At 38.0% G+C, this 18,758-nt stretch overlaps 1 protein-coding gene across 3 annotated transcripts in view; it reads right to left on the bottom strand.

The window, feature by feature from the left end:
- The window catches only part of ANKRD28 (ankyrin repeat domain 28), a 202,609-nt gene that overhangs the window by 176,730 nt on the left and 7,121 nt on the right, over positions 1–18,758 (bottom strand). The window contains exon 2 of one of the 3 annotated variants that reach the window (XM_030328697.1): positions 15,428–15,535. The exons of the other annotated variants lie outside the window; for them this stretch is intronic. Within the exon in view, the coding sequence (XP_030184557.1) occupies positions 15,428–15,429 (2 nt within the window). The 5' untranslated portion in view covers positions 15,430–15,535. The remainder of the gene's footprint in view (positions 1–15,427; positions 15,536–18,758) is intronic. 3 annotated transcript variants of the gene reach the window in all.

The following is an 18,758-nucleotide window of genomic DNA, read 5'->3' as shown; positions in this document are numbered from 1 at the left end:
AGTGCATGGCAGTAAAGGATACAGACGACTAGACAGATTGGTGCCACTGGTGAGATTCCTAAAACAGTTATCAGCAGTTTTACTCACCATGACTTTTGTACCATTAGTTCAAATGTTAACAAAGTAAAAGGGGCGCATGATATTTTACTGTTACTATGAGAACAGTTTTGATCTCAGGGACTCCCAGAGGTCCACGAAGCACACTTTGAGAACCACAGATTTATATGTACCAACAGGTCTCTAAGATATAAGATCTAGGTATAAACTACTGATCAATAACAGAACATCCTAAACTAGCCCCCTAAGAATCACTCGGATAGCTGTTTCCAAAGAAAGAAAAAAACAGCAGGCCCAAAGTGTGCAGTAAAGGCTTCACCTTGCAAAAAAAGATTTGGCCTTTCCCCAGCTTCTAGAAGGTAACCTCTAAGCCCTTGGAATGTCCTGTTTGGCAAAAGTGTCTCTGTTTACCTGGAGAACATGGGCCACAACAAATAGTCTAATAATGTGATTTATGGTGAAGGATTTAGGCCATGCAGTATCAGCCTGACCTCTTAAGGGACTGAAGACTATGTGACTGACCCCCAGTAAAAAGCCTGGACCCTAAGGCTCGACAGGGTGGCAACACTCCTAATTGCTAATACTCCATGTAGGTTGTCATACATTGTTGCTGGGGGAAATAAGCACTGCCCACATGACTCCACTGGGAGAGAACAACTAGAAGATCATATCTGGAACTCACCTAGACTCTGGTCTGTGTGCCTTTACCCATTCCTGGTTTTAATCTATATCCTTTCACTGTAATAAATCATAACCATGAATATAAAAGCTTTGCTGAGTTCTTGGAGTCCTCCTAGCAAATTACTGAAGCTGATAGTGGTCTTAGGGACCTCCCAAACTAGCACAAGGTTAGTTACAATCAAACTCCTGAGTATATAAAAGTCAAGCCCACACCTATAGATTTTTCTACACAAGATACTCAGTTTTGCCCAGGGCCAAAACCTGGTGTGTATGTGCGGATGTACGCACATGCAAGCTCCACGGGCTCCCTAACTGCCAAACTCCAAGGTAACTACCAATGTTTTCTCCAAGCAGCCTGTTTAAAGAACAGCTTCTCAACCTCTGCAACGTTGACATTTCAGAACAAACGATTCATTGTTAGGACTGGATGTCCTGTTCATTGTTGGACATTTAGCAGTACCCTGACCTCTATCCAATATATGCCAGTATTATCCTTTCCCCCTGCCCAGTTATATCAAAAATGTCTCTAGTCATTGTATAATACACCTACCCCTCCTACTGGGAATCACTTTTTTAAAGGAAAATCATCTAGGAAGAGTGTCCTTGCCGTTTTTTAATGTTTATTTATTTTGAAAAAGAGCATGCTCACACATGCACACACAAGCAGGGGAAGGGCAGAGAGAGAGGGAGAGAGAGAATCCCAAGCAGGCTCTGTGCTGACATGGCAGAGCCTGAGGCAGGGCTTGATCTCACAAACCATGAGATCATGACCTGCACCAAAACCAAAAGTCAGATGCTTAACTGACTGAGCCACCCAAGTGCCCCTTCTTTTCGTGCTTTTAAAAAAAGGAATAAATTTCATTTTAGCTCTATCTTCTCATCCTCCTCTAAACTTAATTGTTTGATGATGGAAAGCAACTGTCCATTCTGAGTCTTACCTGCAAACAATACTTGGAAAACAGTTCTAAACTAAACTCTTCCTTCTAGGGAACTCAGTCACAGGTTTCCAATTTCAAGAGTGAAGGATGCCTCTAACAGTGATCTTTTAGTAAAGGTACATATAAATCTTCTGTACTTCATACACATTACTGCACATAAGAGAACGAAGATATAGGCAGTGTTTCTCAACCTTAGGAATGCACTTCAAAATAAGTGGAGATGCTTGTCTTTAAAAATATAGGTACCAGCATCCCACTCCAGATACACCTAATCAGAATCCATTATTAATCCAGCAATTATTTGAGTGTCCACCATATATGCAAAGCATTACTATTAGGTAATGGGGATATGACAATAAATAACAGACAGATATGGTTCTTACTCTCTACAAGCTTGCATTCCAATATAGAGAGAGACAGACCATAAACATGTAAACAAATAGAATTATTTCAGAAAGTGCTACAGAGAAATAAAACAGTATAATGGGACCAATTTCCTGCATTCCCACCAATATTAGTCAAGATATTATCGAAGTATTGAATGTGATAGGTAAAAATGTTATTTTTGCATGCTAGTATTTAAGAAAGCCTGTGACATAATTTTATGGCTAAACTCCTTGCTATGTGATCGGTGCTGGGCAAAACTGTGGCCCTTATTCTTTGGGAAATTATAAGCTCAAGACTAAACAGATAAGTTTCCTTGTAGTTTCAATTCTAACTTCCATCAGTTAAATGAAAACAGTATATTCGACTCTTGAAAAATATAGTTTATTGACTTTATGAGTAAGGAGAAAAAGAGCTCCTGCATTCCTAAAACCTACTGCAGGCAGTAAGTGAGAGTAGTCCAGAAACAAGGTTGTCGCCTGCACAAGTTATTCAAAGGTGAAAACAAATCGACAAGTTGACAATCACAAGGATAGTTTAGAATAGAATCTGAGAAGACTGGAGAAGGGGATTTATTTTTCCTTTCATTTTATACTTCTGGAAAGAACTGGTAGCAAAAACCTAGAATAAATAAACTTTCTGCTCTTTAATTTTTCCTAACAAGTACTATATAAAAGAAAACATATAGTGTGTGTGTGTGTGTGCACCAAATAAAAAAAAGATCAAACACTTCCCTATCATAGAAAAACTACTAAAAGATACAGCTTAGGTATACCCAGCTTTAAGAATAAAAAGAGAGAGAAGAAAAAAAAAAGGTCAGATCCCACAAGATGTTTCTATGTTTCAATATACACTCCATTCCATATACACAAAAGGTAAGCAATCTCTTCATCCTGTAATAGTGGTTTTCAAACTGTTGTTTCACAAACTTCACAGACTGCTCCCATGATCCCTACTCTACAAACTATATTACTCTGTCACAAATCCATAAATATTTTATGACTGCAAGGAAGTAGCTACTTGGATATAAACAGCATTTAATTGCTCAAAAGAACAAAGAAGAATTCCAGAGAAAAAGGCAGATTTACTTTCCTCTTACAACCCACGGTTTGTCACTGCCATCTCTAAACAAGCATTCAGAATCCAGTCTTTGCAAAGTCCTTTCCTCAAGGCTCAAGTATGACGTAAGAATTCTACATAAAATCTTCCAATAGTTGCTCCCCACAGCTATAAGGTTCAAGTTCCATAGCTTAGAACATAAGATACTCCAGGAATTGACCCCTACATACTTCCCCCCTCCAGCCTCATCTCCTGCCAACCTTTCTCAATCCTCACTCAACTAATACCAGTGTGTAAGATAAGGCATATGAGTCTCCAACTGAAAAGATGGGAGAGGGGCTCACTAATACTTACATGTATTCTTTGAAAGATATAGATGTAAGCCAAATACTAAAGGAAGTTATTCAGGATGAAAGGAAGTGATAACAGATAGTAATTCAGAATCCATATGAAAAATAAACACTGGCACAGATGATTACAAGTAAAGGAAAAAATGGCTATAAATACATTAAAAATAAATGTTTTACTATATTGATTTAAAAAGTAACTGTATAAAACAATTATAAAATTGTATTATTAGGCTTATAACATATAAAGATGTAGCATCTCTGACAATAATAACACAAAAAGGGAAAAGGGAATGAAGCTACACTGGAGGAAGGAAATGACGACGCCAGAAGGTAACTCAAATCCACAAGAAGAAACAGAGATCAGAAATGGTAAACACAATGTGTAAAATACATTTACAAAAGACTATAAATATTTTACTCTTTTCTTCTCTTCTTTAAAAGACATACAGGGGCGCCTGGGTGGCGCAGTCGGTTGGGCGTCCGACTTCAGCCAGGTCACGATCTCGCGGTCCATGAGTTCGAGCCCCGCGTCAGGCTCTGGGCTGATGGCTCAGAGCCTGGAGCCTGTTTCCGATTCTGTGTCTCCCTCTCTCTCTGCCCCTCCCCCGTTCATGCTCTGTCTCTCTGTGTCCCAAAAAAATAAATAAACGTTGAAAAAAAAAATTAAAAAAAAAAAAATAAAAGACATACATTGTTGGGGCACCTGGTGGCTCAGTTAAGTGTCCAACTTTGGCTCAGGTTATGATCTCACAGCTCCTGAGCCCAAGCCCACGTCAGGTTCTATGGTGACAGCTCAGAGCCTGGAGCTTGCCTCCAATCGTGTCTCCTTCTCTCTCTGCTCCTCCCCCACACACATTCTGTCTCCAAAAATAAACATTAAAAAAACCTTGAAAGACATACATTGTTAAAAAATAATAAAAACATAAAAGACATATATTGTTTAAAGCAATAATCGAAACACTGTATTGTCCACTTTATTACATAAGTGAACTTATTATATACTGAGCATCATTAGTACTAATCTGAAGTAGACTGTGATAAATTCTAAGGTATGCTGTAATCCCTAAAACAAACACTAAGAAAGGTATAAAATCATTATTGCACTATATGCTAACCTGGATGTAAATTATGAGTATTTTTAAAAAAAGGATTGGGGGGCGCCTGGGTGGCGCAGTCGGTTAAGCGTCCGACTTCAGCCAGGTCACGATCTCGCGGTCCGTGAGTTCGAGCCCCGCGTCGGGCTCTGGGCTGATGGCTCAGAGCCTGGAGCCTGTTTCCGATTCTGTGTCTCCCTCTCTCTCTGCCCCTCCCCCGTTCATGCTCTGTCTCTCTCTGTCCCAAAAATAAATAAACGTTGAAAAAAAAAAAATTAAAAAAAAAAAAAAAAGGATTGGGAAAAAAAAGGAAAGTATAATTTTAAAAAGTTATAAAATTTAAATGCTAAAAAGAAAACACAAAGGTGATAAAAGAGAAACAAAAAAAATACATGAGGTATACAAAAACCGAAAAGCAAAATGGGAGATGCAAACCCAACTATTTCAAAAATAATATGAAACAGGAAAGGATTAAAGAGTCCATTAAAAAGACATATCTGTTACATGGATAAAAAAGCAATACCCAAATATATGCCATCTACAAGATACATTTTAGATTCAAAGGCACAAATATATTAAAAGGATGGAAAAAGATATAACATGCAAACAATAACATCAGAACTGGAGTAGCTCAAAAAATATCTGACAAAATAGGGGCGCCTGGGTGGCGCAGTCGGTTAAGCGTCCGACTTCAGCCAGGTCACGATCTCGCGGTCCGCGAGTTCGAGCCCCGCGTCAGGCTCTGGGCTGATGGCTCAGAGCCTGGAGCCTGTTTCCGATTCTGTGTCTCCCTCTCTCTCTGCCCTTCCCCTGTTCATGCTCCGTCTCTCTCTGTCCCAAAAAAATAAATAAATGTTGAAAAAAAAAAATTTAAAAAAATATCTGACAAAATAGACTTCAGTAAAAAAAAAAAAAAAAAAAAAAAAGTTGCTTGAGAACAAAGAGGGCTATTTTTTTTCCAAAGAGGGTTATTTTATAATATTAAAAGCATCAATTTAACAGGAAGATATAGTAAATGTAAACATATTCACCTAACAAAATAACCCAAAATAAGGTAAGCAAAAAATGAAAGAAATGAAGGAAGAAATAGGCAATTAAACAATAGAACAAGTAAACAGGAAATCAGGAAGAATACTGAATTTAAACAACTCTATTGACCAACTTGACCTTACCAACATATGTGAAAGTCTCTACCCAGCAACAGCAGAATTCACATTCTTCTAAAGCATGCACAGAACATTCTTTTTGATACATCATATGCTAGGTCCATAAAACAAATCTCAAATTTAAAAACATGAAATGAAAATCAAAACCACAATGAGGTATCTCATACCAGTCAGAAAAGGCCAGTATCAAAAAGACAAGAGGGACACCTGGGTGGCTCAGTCAGTTAAGCTTCTGACTTCAACTCAGGTCATGATCTCACGGTTCACAGGTTTGAGCCCCGCATCAGGCTCTCTGGGGCCAGTGTGGAGGCCCTTAGGATCCTCTGTCCCCCCTCACTCTACCCGTCCCCCCCCCCCCACTTGCTCTTGCGAGCCCATGCGTACAGGCTCTCTCTCTCACCCACACCCACACTCACAAATAAACAAACATTATAAAAAAAAAAAAAAGATCATAAGAAATAACCAGTTTGGGCAAGGATGTGGAGAAAAGGGAACTCTTGCACACTACTGATAGAAATGTAAATTGGTGCACCCACTGTGGAAAACAGGATGGAAGTTCCTCAAAAAATTTAAACAGAAATACCACAGGATCAGTAATTCCATTACTGGGTATTTACCCCCCTCAAAATGAAAACACTAACCTGAAAAGACATACGCACCCCTGTTTTTATTGCTGCATTATTTACAGTAACCAAGATATGGAAGTAACCTAGGATAAAGAAGATGTGGCATATATACAAAATGGAATATTATTCAGCCATAAAAAGAGTAAGATCTTGTCATTTGTGACAACATGGATGGATCTAGAGTGTGTTATACAAGGTGAAATAAGTCAAAGACAAATACTATATGATTTCATTGTATGTGGAATCTCAAAGAAACAGAAACAAGAAACAGACTCATGAATACAGAGAACAAAGTGATGGATGCCAAAGGGAAAGGGAATGGGGGATGGGCACAATAGGTAAAGAGGACTGAGAAGTACAGACTTCCAGTTATAAAAGAAGTCACAGAAATAAAAAAATGCAGCATAGGGAAAATAGTCAATAACACTGTAATAATGTTGTATAGTGAAAGATGGTGACCACACTTAACACGGTGAGCACTGAGTTACGTATAGAATTTTTATTTATTTTTTTTAATTTTTTTAATGTTTATTTATTTTTGGGACAGAGAAAGACAGAGCATGAATGGGGGAGGGTCAGAGAGAGAGGGAGACACAGAATCTGAAACAGGCTCTGGACTCTGAGCTTTCAGCACAGAGCCCGACGTGGGGCTCGAACTCACGGACTGCAAGATCATGACCTGAGCCAAAGTTGGACGCTTAACCAACTGAGCCACCCAGGCGCCCCCGTATAGAATTTTTAAATCACAATGTTGTACACCTGAAATTAATAGAATACTATATGTCAGCTATACTTCAATAATAAAAATTTTTTTAAAAAGTATGTAACTTATCTTACTCATTATTCTGGTATGGATTATAATTCAAATAATGATGTTGGATTTCTTAGTTAAATAAATTGTTATAAAAATGTGGGAAAAAATGGTATGAAGAATACAAAAAATATTCCTCAATCACAATGGAATTAGAAAAAAAAAGAGAGAGAGAGAAACTTGGGAAATCCATAAATGTCTGGATATTAAATGAGACTTTTTTTTATTTTTTTTTTAACGTTTATTTATTTTTGAGACAGAGAGGGACACAGCATGAACGGGGGAGGGTCAGAGAGAGAGGAAGACACAGAATCCGAAACAGGCTCCAGGCTCTGAGATGTCAGCACACAGCCCGACGCGAGGCTCAAACTCACGTACCACGAGATCATGACCTGAGCCAAAGTCGGACGCTCAACCGACTGAGCCTCCCAGGCACCCCTAAATGAGACACTTCTAAATAACCTACAGGTCAAAGACAAAAATCTCAAGATTCTAAGCTAAATGAAAACAAAAACAAAACAGGGGCGCCTGGGTGGCTCAGTCAGGTAAGCATCCGACTTCAGCTGAGGTCATGATCATACAGCTCGGCTTGTGAGTTCAAGCCCAGTCAGGTCTGTGTTGACAGCTCAGAACCTGAAGCCTGCTTCAGACTCTCTGTCTCCCCCTCTCTTCCACTTGTGCTCTCTCTCTCTCTCTCTCTCTCAAAAATAAACATTAAAAAAATTTTAATAAAAAAAAACATATCAAAACTCCTAGGAAGTTTACAGCTCCATCTTAAGAAATTAGAAAAAAAGCAAACCAAACCCAAAACAAGCAGAAGGAAAGAAACTGTAAATATTAGAAGGAAAATCAATACCATAGAAAAGATAAAAATCAAAACCCAAAATTGGTTCTTTGAAAAGACCAACAAAATTAACAAACCTTTAGCTAGGCTGACCAGTTAAAGAATGGAGACAAATAACTAAAGTCAGACATGAAAAGGGGTACAAAACTATCAACCTCAGGTAAATTAAAAAGTTTATAAAGTAATACTACGAACAACTTTATGCCAAATTAGATAAAATGAGCAAATTCCCTAAAAAAACACAAATTACCTAAACTTAAAAATAAAAAATCTGAATAGACCTACAAGACTGAATTAGTAATTTAAAAGCTTATCACAGGGGCGCCTGGGTGGCGCAGTCGGTTAAGCGTCCGACTTCAGCCAGGTCACGATCTCGCGGTCCGTGGGTTCGAGCCCCACGTCAGGCTCTGGGCTGATGGCTCAGAGCCTGGAGCCTGCTTCCGATTCTGTGTCTCCCTCTCTCTCTGCCCCTCCCCCATTCATGCTCTGTCTCTCTCTGTTCCAAAAATAAATAAACGTTGAAAAAAAAAATTTAAAAAATAAAATAAAATAAAATAAAAGCTTATCACAAAGAAAAGTTCTTGCCTACACAACTTCATGACTGAATTATGTCAAATATTTAAATTAAAAATTATACTAGTCCTTCACAAACTCTTCTAAAAAAATGTTCCTAAATCTTTGGAATTTCCAGTGCTGTGAGCTCTAAGTCTTTTGTTATGTTAAGTGACTTTTGGAAACCACCTCAAGATAACCAACCAAGGTGATCAGAGGGTTGTAACTTTCAGTCCACCCACATCCCTACCCCTACCCCTGACTTCTAGGGAGGAGAGAGGGGCTGGAAATTCAATCATCAATGATTTAGTCAATTGTGCTCATGTAACAAAGCCTCCATTAAAAGCCAAAAGGATGGGGTTCAGAGAGCTTCTAGGTTGGTGAACACATTAAGATTGGGGGAGAGTGGCATACCCAGAGAGCACAGAGGCTCCATGCCCCTTCCCACACACCTTGCCCTATGCATCTCTTCCATTTGGCTGTTCCTTAGTTATATCCTTTTGTAATAAACCAGTAATCTAGCTAGTAAAATGTTTCTTTGAGTTCTGTGAGCCACTCTAACAAATTACTTGGGAACTTACAATTTATAGTCAGTCAGAAGCACAGGTGATAGATAACCTGGATTTGCAACTGGCATCAGTAGGGGAAGGGGGGGGGGGGCGTCTTGTGGGACTAAGTCCTTAACCTATGGAACCTGATGCTTTCTCCAGGTCACCAGTGTCAAAATTAAGTTGAATTGTAGGACACCCATCTGGTGTCATTAGTGTGACAAGTGTGGTAATAGTATGAGAATAAGAGAATAACACTAGGAGAAGAACTGATGTTTTCCAAAACAGGTATCTTTTTGGGTGATGGAAATGTTCTAAAACTGGATTGTGGTGCTGAGTGCAAACTCTTTAAATTTACTAAAAGAACTGTGCTCTTAAAACAGATGAATTTTATAGTATGTAAATTATACCTTAAAAATTGTTTTTAAAAAAGGAACCACTGGTCTAACCAATTGCCAGGTCCTTGAATCCAACTTGAAAGGTTGATCAGCCACACAGGATCCTTACTATAGACAACAGAACAGAAAATGACTGAATTATAGCTGGAGAGAACTGAATTGGGTAAAAAGGAAGATTTTCCAACAGGGTGCTTAGGGACACAGGAATGTGGAACCAATGACAATTACACAAAATCAGCACATTTTACAATCAATGTGGTTCAGAGAGAAGACTACCTGAAGGGTGGGTCAGATTTGTCTCCAGGAATAATAATAAAAGGATACTCTTTCTAAAATATTACATGTAATTAACCTTAACAAAAGACAATGAAAAGGAAAATGTTTTCACTATTCTAATCAAAAAATTTCAACTCAAATGACCTTGACTTACTGCTTTACAATGAAGTAAGCAATATTTTAAAAGTTATATTGTAACATATGGCATACTCAAACATAAGTAACACTTGTTAAGGCCGAATTCTGCAAGACTATTGCTTACCTGGTTTTGCACAATCTGAGTATTAGAATCTTGATTAACAGGTAGTGTCCATCCAGACACCAATATATAGCAATGTGTGAGAGCAGGGAGAGAAAGTGAAAAAATATGAAAAAATAAGAAATAATACATTTAAATCACAGATGAGAATATGATTAGGATTACAGCAGAAAAAAAATGCTCTGAGAAAGAAAAACGTATATTCATTTCTCTCAGCCAAAATAAGAAAAAGAAGATAGAGGGAAAAAGCAAAGTGCAGAAATAAAGCATGTGCAATAAGGAAGGAGATCCATAAGAAAGCTTCCATGGGTAAAGAGACTTCTCTTAGTAAATTAGGAGACACAACTACGTGTTAAAATGGAGAAGTTAGAAATGAAGATTAATGGACACAGAAAAGAAATGATAAGGATTAAGCAGCTTTGAAGGTGCAACTGAAGTTAGATATCAGCAAACTGGAGTGTATTCAACTTGGGTTCCTTACTTTCCTCACCAATTTTAGTGGTCCCAAAGCTAAAATAAGAGAATATATATTGTAGAAGTAATTGATTAGTTGACTGAGAAAGTCAAGGGAATACAGGAATTTAAGTTGTTTGGTAAAGTGATCATTAATTGAGCTACTACATACTACATGCTTTATCAACATACCCACAATTCTCACAATTAAATGAAGATATCGCCATGCCATTTTACTTCTTTCAGAAAGTAGAAACAACCCAATACAGCAATAAAAAGAAATGAACTCCTGATACATGCTACAGTATGAATGAACTTGAAAACCTTATAAGTGAAAGAAGCCAATCATAACAGATTACATATTTTACGACTCTATTTATATCAAGTGTCCAGAATAAGCAAATGCATATAAACAGAAAGGAGATTAGTGGTTGCCTAAGACTAAGGGAAGGGCAGGGCAGGGGGAAGGGAGTAGGTGGGAATTTAGGAGGAATGGGGTGACTGCTGGGTATGGGGCTTCTTTCTGAGGCGACAAAAATGTTAAAAAATTAAGACTACAGTGATGGTTGCACAACCCTGTGAATTTACTTAAAAAAAAGAAAGAAAGAAAAAACAACAACACTGCTCTGTATATTTTAAATGGGTGTATTTTGTGGTATGTCAATTATATCTCAAAAAAGATGTTAAAACAACCAACCAACCAAACTCAGGCTCAGATTTAGCTTCTTTGCCCAAGGTCATCACACAGTAAGACAAAGGTAGAGCTGCCCAGATCACTCAAGCCAAAGTCATCTTCAGTACAATAGTAGCTACCATTTAGCAAATACTAACTATGTATTAGAGTTTTTATACACTCTCATCTTAATTCATTAACTCTGTGAGACAGACACTATTATCTCCCTTTTTAGGTGAGAAAGCTCAAATTCAAGTGAAATAACTGGCCCAAGGTCACAGAGGTGATAAATTAATGAGCCAGAATTAAAAGCATGTATTCTACCATTTCAGACATTCAATTAAGATTATCATCAGTGTTTGCCGTATCCATGCATGATGACATCCACTATTATTTACTTAACATTTTTCTTAAAGTCATTTGCTTCCCTTGCCTGACACAGCTGCAGGGAAGAATGGAGCTACAAGGTAAAAGGGTGACACTGAGGCTAAAGACAGGAGTATAAAACCTAGAGGGCAGACATAAGACTGACATGATAACAGCATTAAGGGAAGGAACTGCAGGGAAAGTTCCCACTGAGAAACAAGGCTTGCTGAGGAAAGGATCCAGCCTGAGAAGGGTGTGGGAGGGGGAAAAATGGACAAGTTGTAAAAGGCAGAAAACAGATGAAGAGGAAGAGACTGTAAGTTTGTAGTTGAGGTTCAAGAGGCTGGGTCAAAAAAGATTAAAAGAAAGGAGGTAGAGGTGGAAAAACAGAAATGAAAGCAGCAAGATGGTTAGGAATGGGGTGATAGTTGAAGGGAGGAGGGAAGGGTGTTGAAGAGGACAAAATGAAACCTACAGAACAGTTACCACGAAAGGCTGCAATGGAGTGAGCTGGGAGATTTCCGAATAGGCAAGAGGAAAGTGAGAACGAAGCAGGATACGAGGAAATACTCATGAGTCTGGATTGGAACCAAGGAAGCATCAGTCAACATCTGGTAATCAAAGTAGACAGGTCACCCACAATAAATCTCAAGTAAAAGTTGTCCCATGCTTCAGAAAACACTACCCTAACCAGTACTGCTCAAACCAGGAGGTCAAAGCTTCTCATTAGGCCAGTTTGTGGCCAAAGCAAACCCAGTGGACTAGGTAAAGCAGGTTCCAATACGGCAAAGCTCAGGTTCACTAGGGTGAGGAAGTAAGAGAACCAACAACGAAAGAAGCTGCTGTAGTCAGAGAAAAGAAATTCCATGTTCAAAACTGTGGTTCCAAGATGCTGAAGAAACTACAAGGTGAGCTGGTAAAAAAGTTCATTTGACTTCACAATGGAATCTTATAGTCTAATAGAAGTCTTAAAAAGTAGAAATTGCTGGTAAGGAAAAGAAAATACAAACAGGTTTAGTCACATTTTAAAAGCAGTAATTCAATAGCCAAAACAAAGGAGTTTCTAAAGCCAATAATGCACCAGGACATCCAAAATAATCCATGTGTTACTGACCATCTATAATAGTTGAACAGCCAGTATGTCTAAACTTAAGGTGATATATACAATTTCAGCTTTATGGTAAAAGATAAACTGAAAGATAATTTGTTTTATTAACAGACTCTATATTTAAAGTAATTTACCCTAAGTTTCATTAAAATAGAAAAAGTTGCTCTCTTAAAAAAAATTTTTAATGTTTATTTACTTTGAGAGAGAGTGTGTGTGTGTGAACAGGGAGAGGCAGAGAGAGAGGGAGAGACAGAGAGAGGGAGAGACAGAGAGAGAATCCCAGGCAGGCTCCACACTTTCAGCGCAGAGCCCGATGTGGGGTTCGAACCCAAGAACCATGAGATCATGACCTGAGCCAAAATCAAGAGTCAGACGCTGAACTGACTGAGCCACCCAGGCGCCTTGAAAGTTGCTCACTATTAAATGAGTGGATGAACCATTATTTAACATGTATACAATGTTCCAGAACATTTCTATAGTACATCTATACTGTATTCACTTACACCTCTTGATGTTTCTAAATTGGGAAATACTCCTACCAGGTTCCTTCTCCCTGTCCCTGCTACAGTGTCAAATGAGAAGGTCTGAAAGGTTATAGCCCTTTGGCTTCATCTATTGAAGTCCTTTGATTTCAGACATCTTCTCTGTATGAATCATTCAAGTTCTGACATGCTAGTTGTTAACTATCTGCCTATACCCTGGATTAGGCTACTTATTGGATCTACATGATAAATACTACATATGCTATTCTGATCTATTCATCTGATTTCAACTCCACTGCTCACTCCTGATGCTGCAGTTTGCTTTTACATCCCTTAAAAACCAGGTGTTTTCAACCCTCAAGTTCAACTCCTTTTCTTCAGGATGTGGTCGTTGCTTGCCTAGCTGTTTTTAGTTCTCCCAGAGACACTCTTCTCACCCTTGGCATGAGCCAGTGTAACACTTTGGAACTACACACTGCCTAGCATGTAAGCTTTCAAAAACTGGAGGAAGTCTCTCACCATTCAGAGAACTAGTCAATATAGAAGGCTCTTGTTTACCTGTTTACACACACACACACACACACACACACACACAATCTTTCAAAGTCCTGTTTGAATTATCTTACTTTTTCCTAATTTACACTAGTAAGAATACAACACTAATAGTAAGTAGGTCCTTTCTGACTTTCACCATTTCTAATCAGAAAGTTCCCTCAAAAAGAAAAGACAACATATAGTATTTCTTTAAGAACAAGACAAAGCAAAAAACAACAAAAAAAACAACTTTAGTTAACTCCAGGAAAAGTTTAACAATATAATCTGCATCAAGACTAAGATTTGCAGTTCTCTAAATAAAGTATTCTTTTCTTTCCTGGTGGTAGAGATTAAGAAAATATATATACACATGGGGTGCCTGGATGGCTCAGTCTAAGGTTAAGCATCTGGCTCTTGGTCGCAGCTCAGGTCAGGATCTCACAGTTTCATGGGTTCAAGCCCGAGTCAGGCTCTGCACTGGCAGTGTGGAGGCTTCTTGGAATTCTCTCTCTCCCTCTTTCTTTCCCTGCCCCTACCATATTCACGCTGTCTCTCTCTCAAACTAAATAAAAAGAAAGAAAGAGGGGCGCCTGGGTGGCTTGGTCGGTTAAGCGTCCGACTTCGGCTCAGGTCATGATCTCACGGTCCGTGGGTTCAAGCCCCGCGTCGGGCTCTGTGCTGACAGCTTGGATGGAGCCTGGAGCCTGTTTCAGATTCTGTGTCTCCCTCTCTCTGTGACCCTCCCCCATTCATGCTCTCTCTCTGTCTCAAAAATAAATAAACGTTAAAAAAAAAATTAAAAGAAAGAAAGAAAGAAAGAAAGAAAGAAAGAAAAGAAAAGAAAAGAAAAGAAAAGAAAAGAAAAGAAAAGAAAAGAAAAGAAAAGGGCACCTGGGTGGGTGGCTCACTCAGTTAAGCATCTGACTTTGGCTCAGGTCATGATCTCGCAATTTAGGAGTTCAAGCCCTGCATGGACTCTGTGCTGACCACTCAGAACCTGGAGCTTGCTTCAGATTCTGTGTCTCCCTCTCTCTGCCCCTCCCCTGATCACACTCTATCTCTCTTTCTCTCAAAAATTGACAAACATTAAAGAAAATTGAAAAAAAAAGGAAAGAAAAAATATACACTCAAATAAAATACCCACATGTAACACAAATCTACCAAAATTGACTTGTATTATTTGTTCCTCTAAAAGGATATTTTATGTAGGCTATGTATGGCTCTTATCTACCAACAAGAAGAGAGAACAAGATTACAAAAGGAACATGGGTAAACAAAATCCCATTAAAATAACTTTGAGGACCCCCAACTCCACAACTGGGTTCAATCTGCCGTTTCTCCCTTGATGCTCTCAAAGCACATGTAAGATAATTGCCCTTATCTAATTCCATCTTATTCCATACTAGAAGACAGAGACCATGTTTTATACACAGCTGTATCCCTAGTATCAAGGGCCAGCAGATAGCAGGCATACAAATGTTTGTTAGATAATAAAATAATCAGGATGTTAATTATAATCATTTCCATGAAAATTTTTACAAAGAAAACACAATATTAATGTATAAGGTCTGGAAGTCAATAGCTGAAGACTAACTTACCATATAAATGAGTTTTAAAATGCAAAACAGTATAAACCAAGGGCAATGGATCCCAAAACAGAATTTGTGGTTAATAAGCTAAGGAGGTATACTGACTAAAGTAACAATGGATGTTATAAAAGATAAATCCCAAAGTGTGACATAATAGCTTATTTTTATTTCATGCTTACATGAAGTCCAAAAATCCATGTTAATGATCAGCTGTGGGCATGAGGAGGCTGGAGATGACCCAGGCTGACAGAAGTTCAGCATCCTTGGACCCATCAATTCCAAAGTTGCTTTGGCAGACAACACCCAGCCAGCAGGAGAGAGGAGAAGAGAGAAGAGAGGATTGTTCAAGAAAGGTTTGTATTTGCCAGGTCTGAAGAAACACTCAACACTTCTGCTTAACTTCCTATGGCCATATCTCAATCATATATGGCCATCCCAAATGCAAGAGGGGCTGGAAAATATAAGTTAGCTGGGATCCAAGAGAAAAGGAAACAAGCTTGGTGAAGAGTAAACCACTCTTTTTACCTTAAGAGGTTTTACAATATAGATTCTGGGACATTACCCCAGGTGATTCTTATTCAGTATGTCTCGTAGGACACTAAAATCCTGTATTAAAGCTGGCCAACTGATTTTGATGTATGCCCAACTTAGGAATTACTGGCTTAGGAAGTAAACAAATTGGGGCAAATAGGAAAAATACTTCCTTGGAAAGTTTACAACAATGTGCTGGATAAAAAGAAACCTGAAAAGTGACAAAAAAATCAAGACTTTGTGCCTAAGAACAACACAGGTACAACTTGGGAAATTCCTCCCTCCTCTGGCCTGTGATCAGTCTCTCAAGGCTCTCTTCCTAACTCTGGTAGCTTCTTCTCAAGCTTCCTTTCCTCTACGCATTCCATATTCTCCATTATACTCTCCTAGGCCATGAAGTTTTCCCATTAAGTGATCTCATTCACCTCTATTACTACTGAAAACACTTTTCTCTGAGCCCAGCCTCACATTTAACTGCCTCCTATAACAACTTTTCCAATTAACTGTTCTACTAGGACCTAAACATATATAAAACTGAATTCATCTCACCCTCAAGCCAACTCCTCTTCTTGCATACCCTACCCACGTAGGCTCCCTAGTCAAAACCCTATGAATCAGACAAATTGGACTTCATAATTAAAAGCTTTTGTGCTTCAAAGAATACTAACAAGCAAGCAGAAAGACAGCCTACAGAATGGGAGAAATTTTTTGCAAATCATATATCTGATAAGGGACTTGTATCTAAAATATTTAAAGAACTCCAACTCAACAATAAAAAGACAAATAGCCCAATTTAAAAAACTGGGCAAAGGCTATGATGAAAAGATGCTCAACATTATTAGCCATAATGCAAATCAAAACCACAAGGAGATACCACTTTATACACACTAGAATGACTAAACAATGAAAGAAGATAAACAATAATAAGCATTATTGAGGATATGGAGAAACTGGAACCCTCATGCACTGCTGGTGGGAATGTAAAATGGTGCAGCCACTCTTGGAAAATGGTCTGGCAGTTCCTTAAAAGGCTATAGAGTTCCCATATGACCCAACTAGTCCATTCTAAGCACCAAGAGAAATGAAAACTTTTGTCCACATAAAAACATTTGTACACAAATGTTCTCGTGGTATCATTCATACTAGCCAAAAAGTGAGAATAATCCAAGTGCCTATTAACTACTGAATGGATAGGTAAAACGTGGTATGATACAATGTAATATTGTATTATTCAGCAATAAAAATACTGACACATGCTACAATACAGATGAGCCTTACAAACATGCTAACTAAAATAGGTAAATATATAGAGACAGAAAATAGACAGACTAGCAGTTGTCTATGGCTACAAAGGATGGGGGGTTGAGGGAATGATAGTTTAGGGATAAGAGGTTTCTTTTCAGTATGACTAGAAATGATCTAAAATTGATTGAGGTGATGCTTATACAGCTCTGTGAATATACTAAAAATCACCGAACTGTACAACTTAAATTGGTGTGAATTATATTGCAGTAAAACTGTTTAAAAAAGAAAAGGCTATCAAACTTTTTAATCCAGAAAATGATGCAAGAGAAAAGGCTGCCTCTCCAGACTAATTTATACTTCCTATTATAAGATACAAAGCTGGGGGGGGGGGGGGGGGAAGGCTGGTACCTTAGGTAACAAGAAATAAAGTTAAATGTAGTAATAAACTATAATAATTCTCATTCTAGGCTTCTGAACAAGTAGATATTTCATAAGCAACTGCTTTCTGATTTTCATTTTTAAATATTTTAACTGTCACATGCTGTATGTTTTAATATTATCTGTGTTCTTAAATCCTTAAGAGTAGAAAAGATATACCTTTAAGTTTATAATAAATAAATTTAAATAAACCATCACAATTAAGAATTTGAACTTAAATTTACTAGGCAAAGTGTACTTTTCACTAAAGTTGTGGGAGTAGTAGTTCTACCCAGGCTTTGCCTTGCATGCCAATCAGTATACACAGAGAAGAATTCTTCATTCTTTTCAATTTTAATGTTAATTTTTGTTTTTAAAGAGAGAGTGAGCATGCACACAAGTGGGGGGAGGGGTTGAGGGAAAGAGAGAGAGAATCCCAAGCAAGCTCCACGCTCAGCCTGACAAGGGGCTCAATCACCCAACCCTGGGATCATGACTTTAGCCAAAATCAAGAGTTGTATACTCAACCGACTGAGCCACCCAGGTGCACCCAGAAGAACCCTTTTTTAAAAAATCAGTATCATATAAGGAAGGTGGATGAATCACTTAACTAAGAACTGGGACCAAGGAGTAGGAGTAGAAATTAAACTTGAAGTACTTGAGTACCTTTAACCATTGTATACCAACGTACCGTTACATTTTAAAACATTACTGGTTAAAGTAACTGGAGATTTCATTAATATTTGCTTTAAATGAGAAGCACTGTATAACTATATGATTCAGTATCACTGTGTGTGTTTGATGTGAACTGTCCACAGAATACAATCTCCAGAACAAAAAGACTTTACCCTAATGTATTCTTCCCAGGCACAAAACTGTCTCCATGAGCGTCTCACTTCAACCCAGGTTGAGTGTATTCACTGAATACAAATGTTACATTAGACTAGAAAAATAAAAAGGAAATAAGATACAATACTGGAAAGAAAACCTAATACAACCCAAATTTAACCACTTAGATTATCTGCTCTTTTTTACTACCATAATCAACATTAATTGCATTTTCATATTTAATTTACCCTAGTGGAACTATGCAACAAAAAACTGTCAGGTGTCATATAAATATAAGACACTCTTAATTGTATACTTAAGTGAGTCATTAATATAGCTATGAGGATCCTTTAAAGATATACTCATTCCCATTCAAACTTCTGCTTATTACTTAATGTACTTGGCTTGCACTAAAATGTTTTACATATGTTCTGAATGATAGCAGTAGCCACCTAACTGGTCTTGGGTGTTCCTGTTTGTCTTCTGTAA

This window comes from Lynx canadensis, chromosome C2 (assembly GCF_007474595.2).
Source record: "Lynx canadensis isolate LIC74 chromosome C2, mLynCan4.pri.v2, whole genome shotgun sequence".
Taxonomy (NCBI): Eukaryota; Metazoa; Chordata; class Mammalia; order Carnivora; family Felidae; genus Lynx; species Lynx canadensis.
The sequence above is the reverse complement of the archived record's forward strand: the minus strand, read 5'-3'. Positions and strand labels throughout refer to the sequence as shown.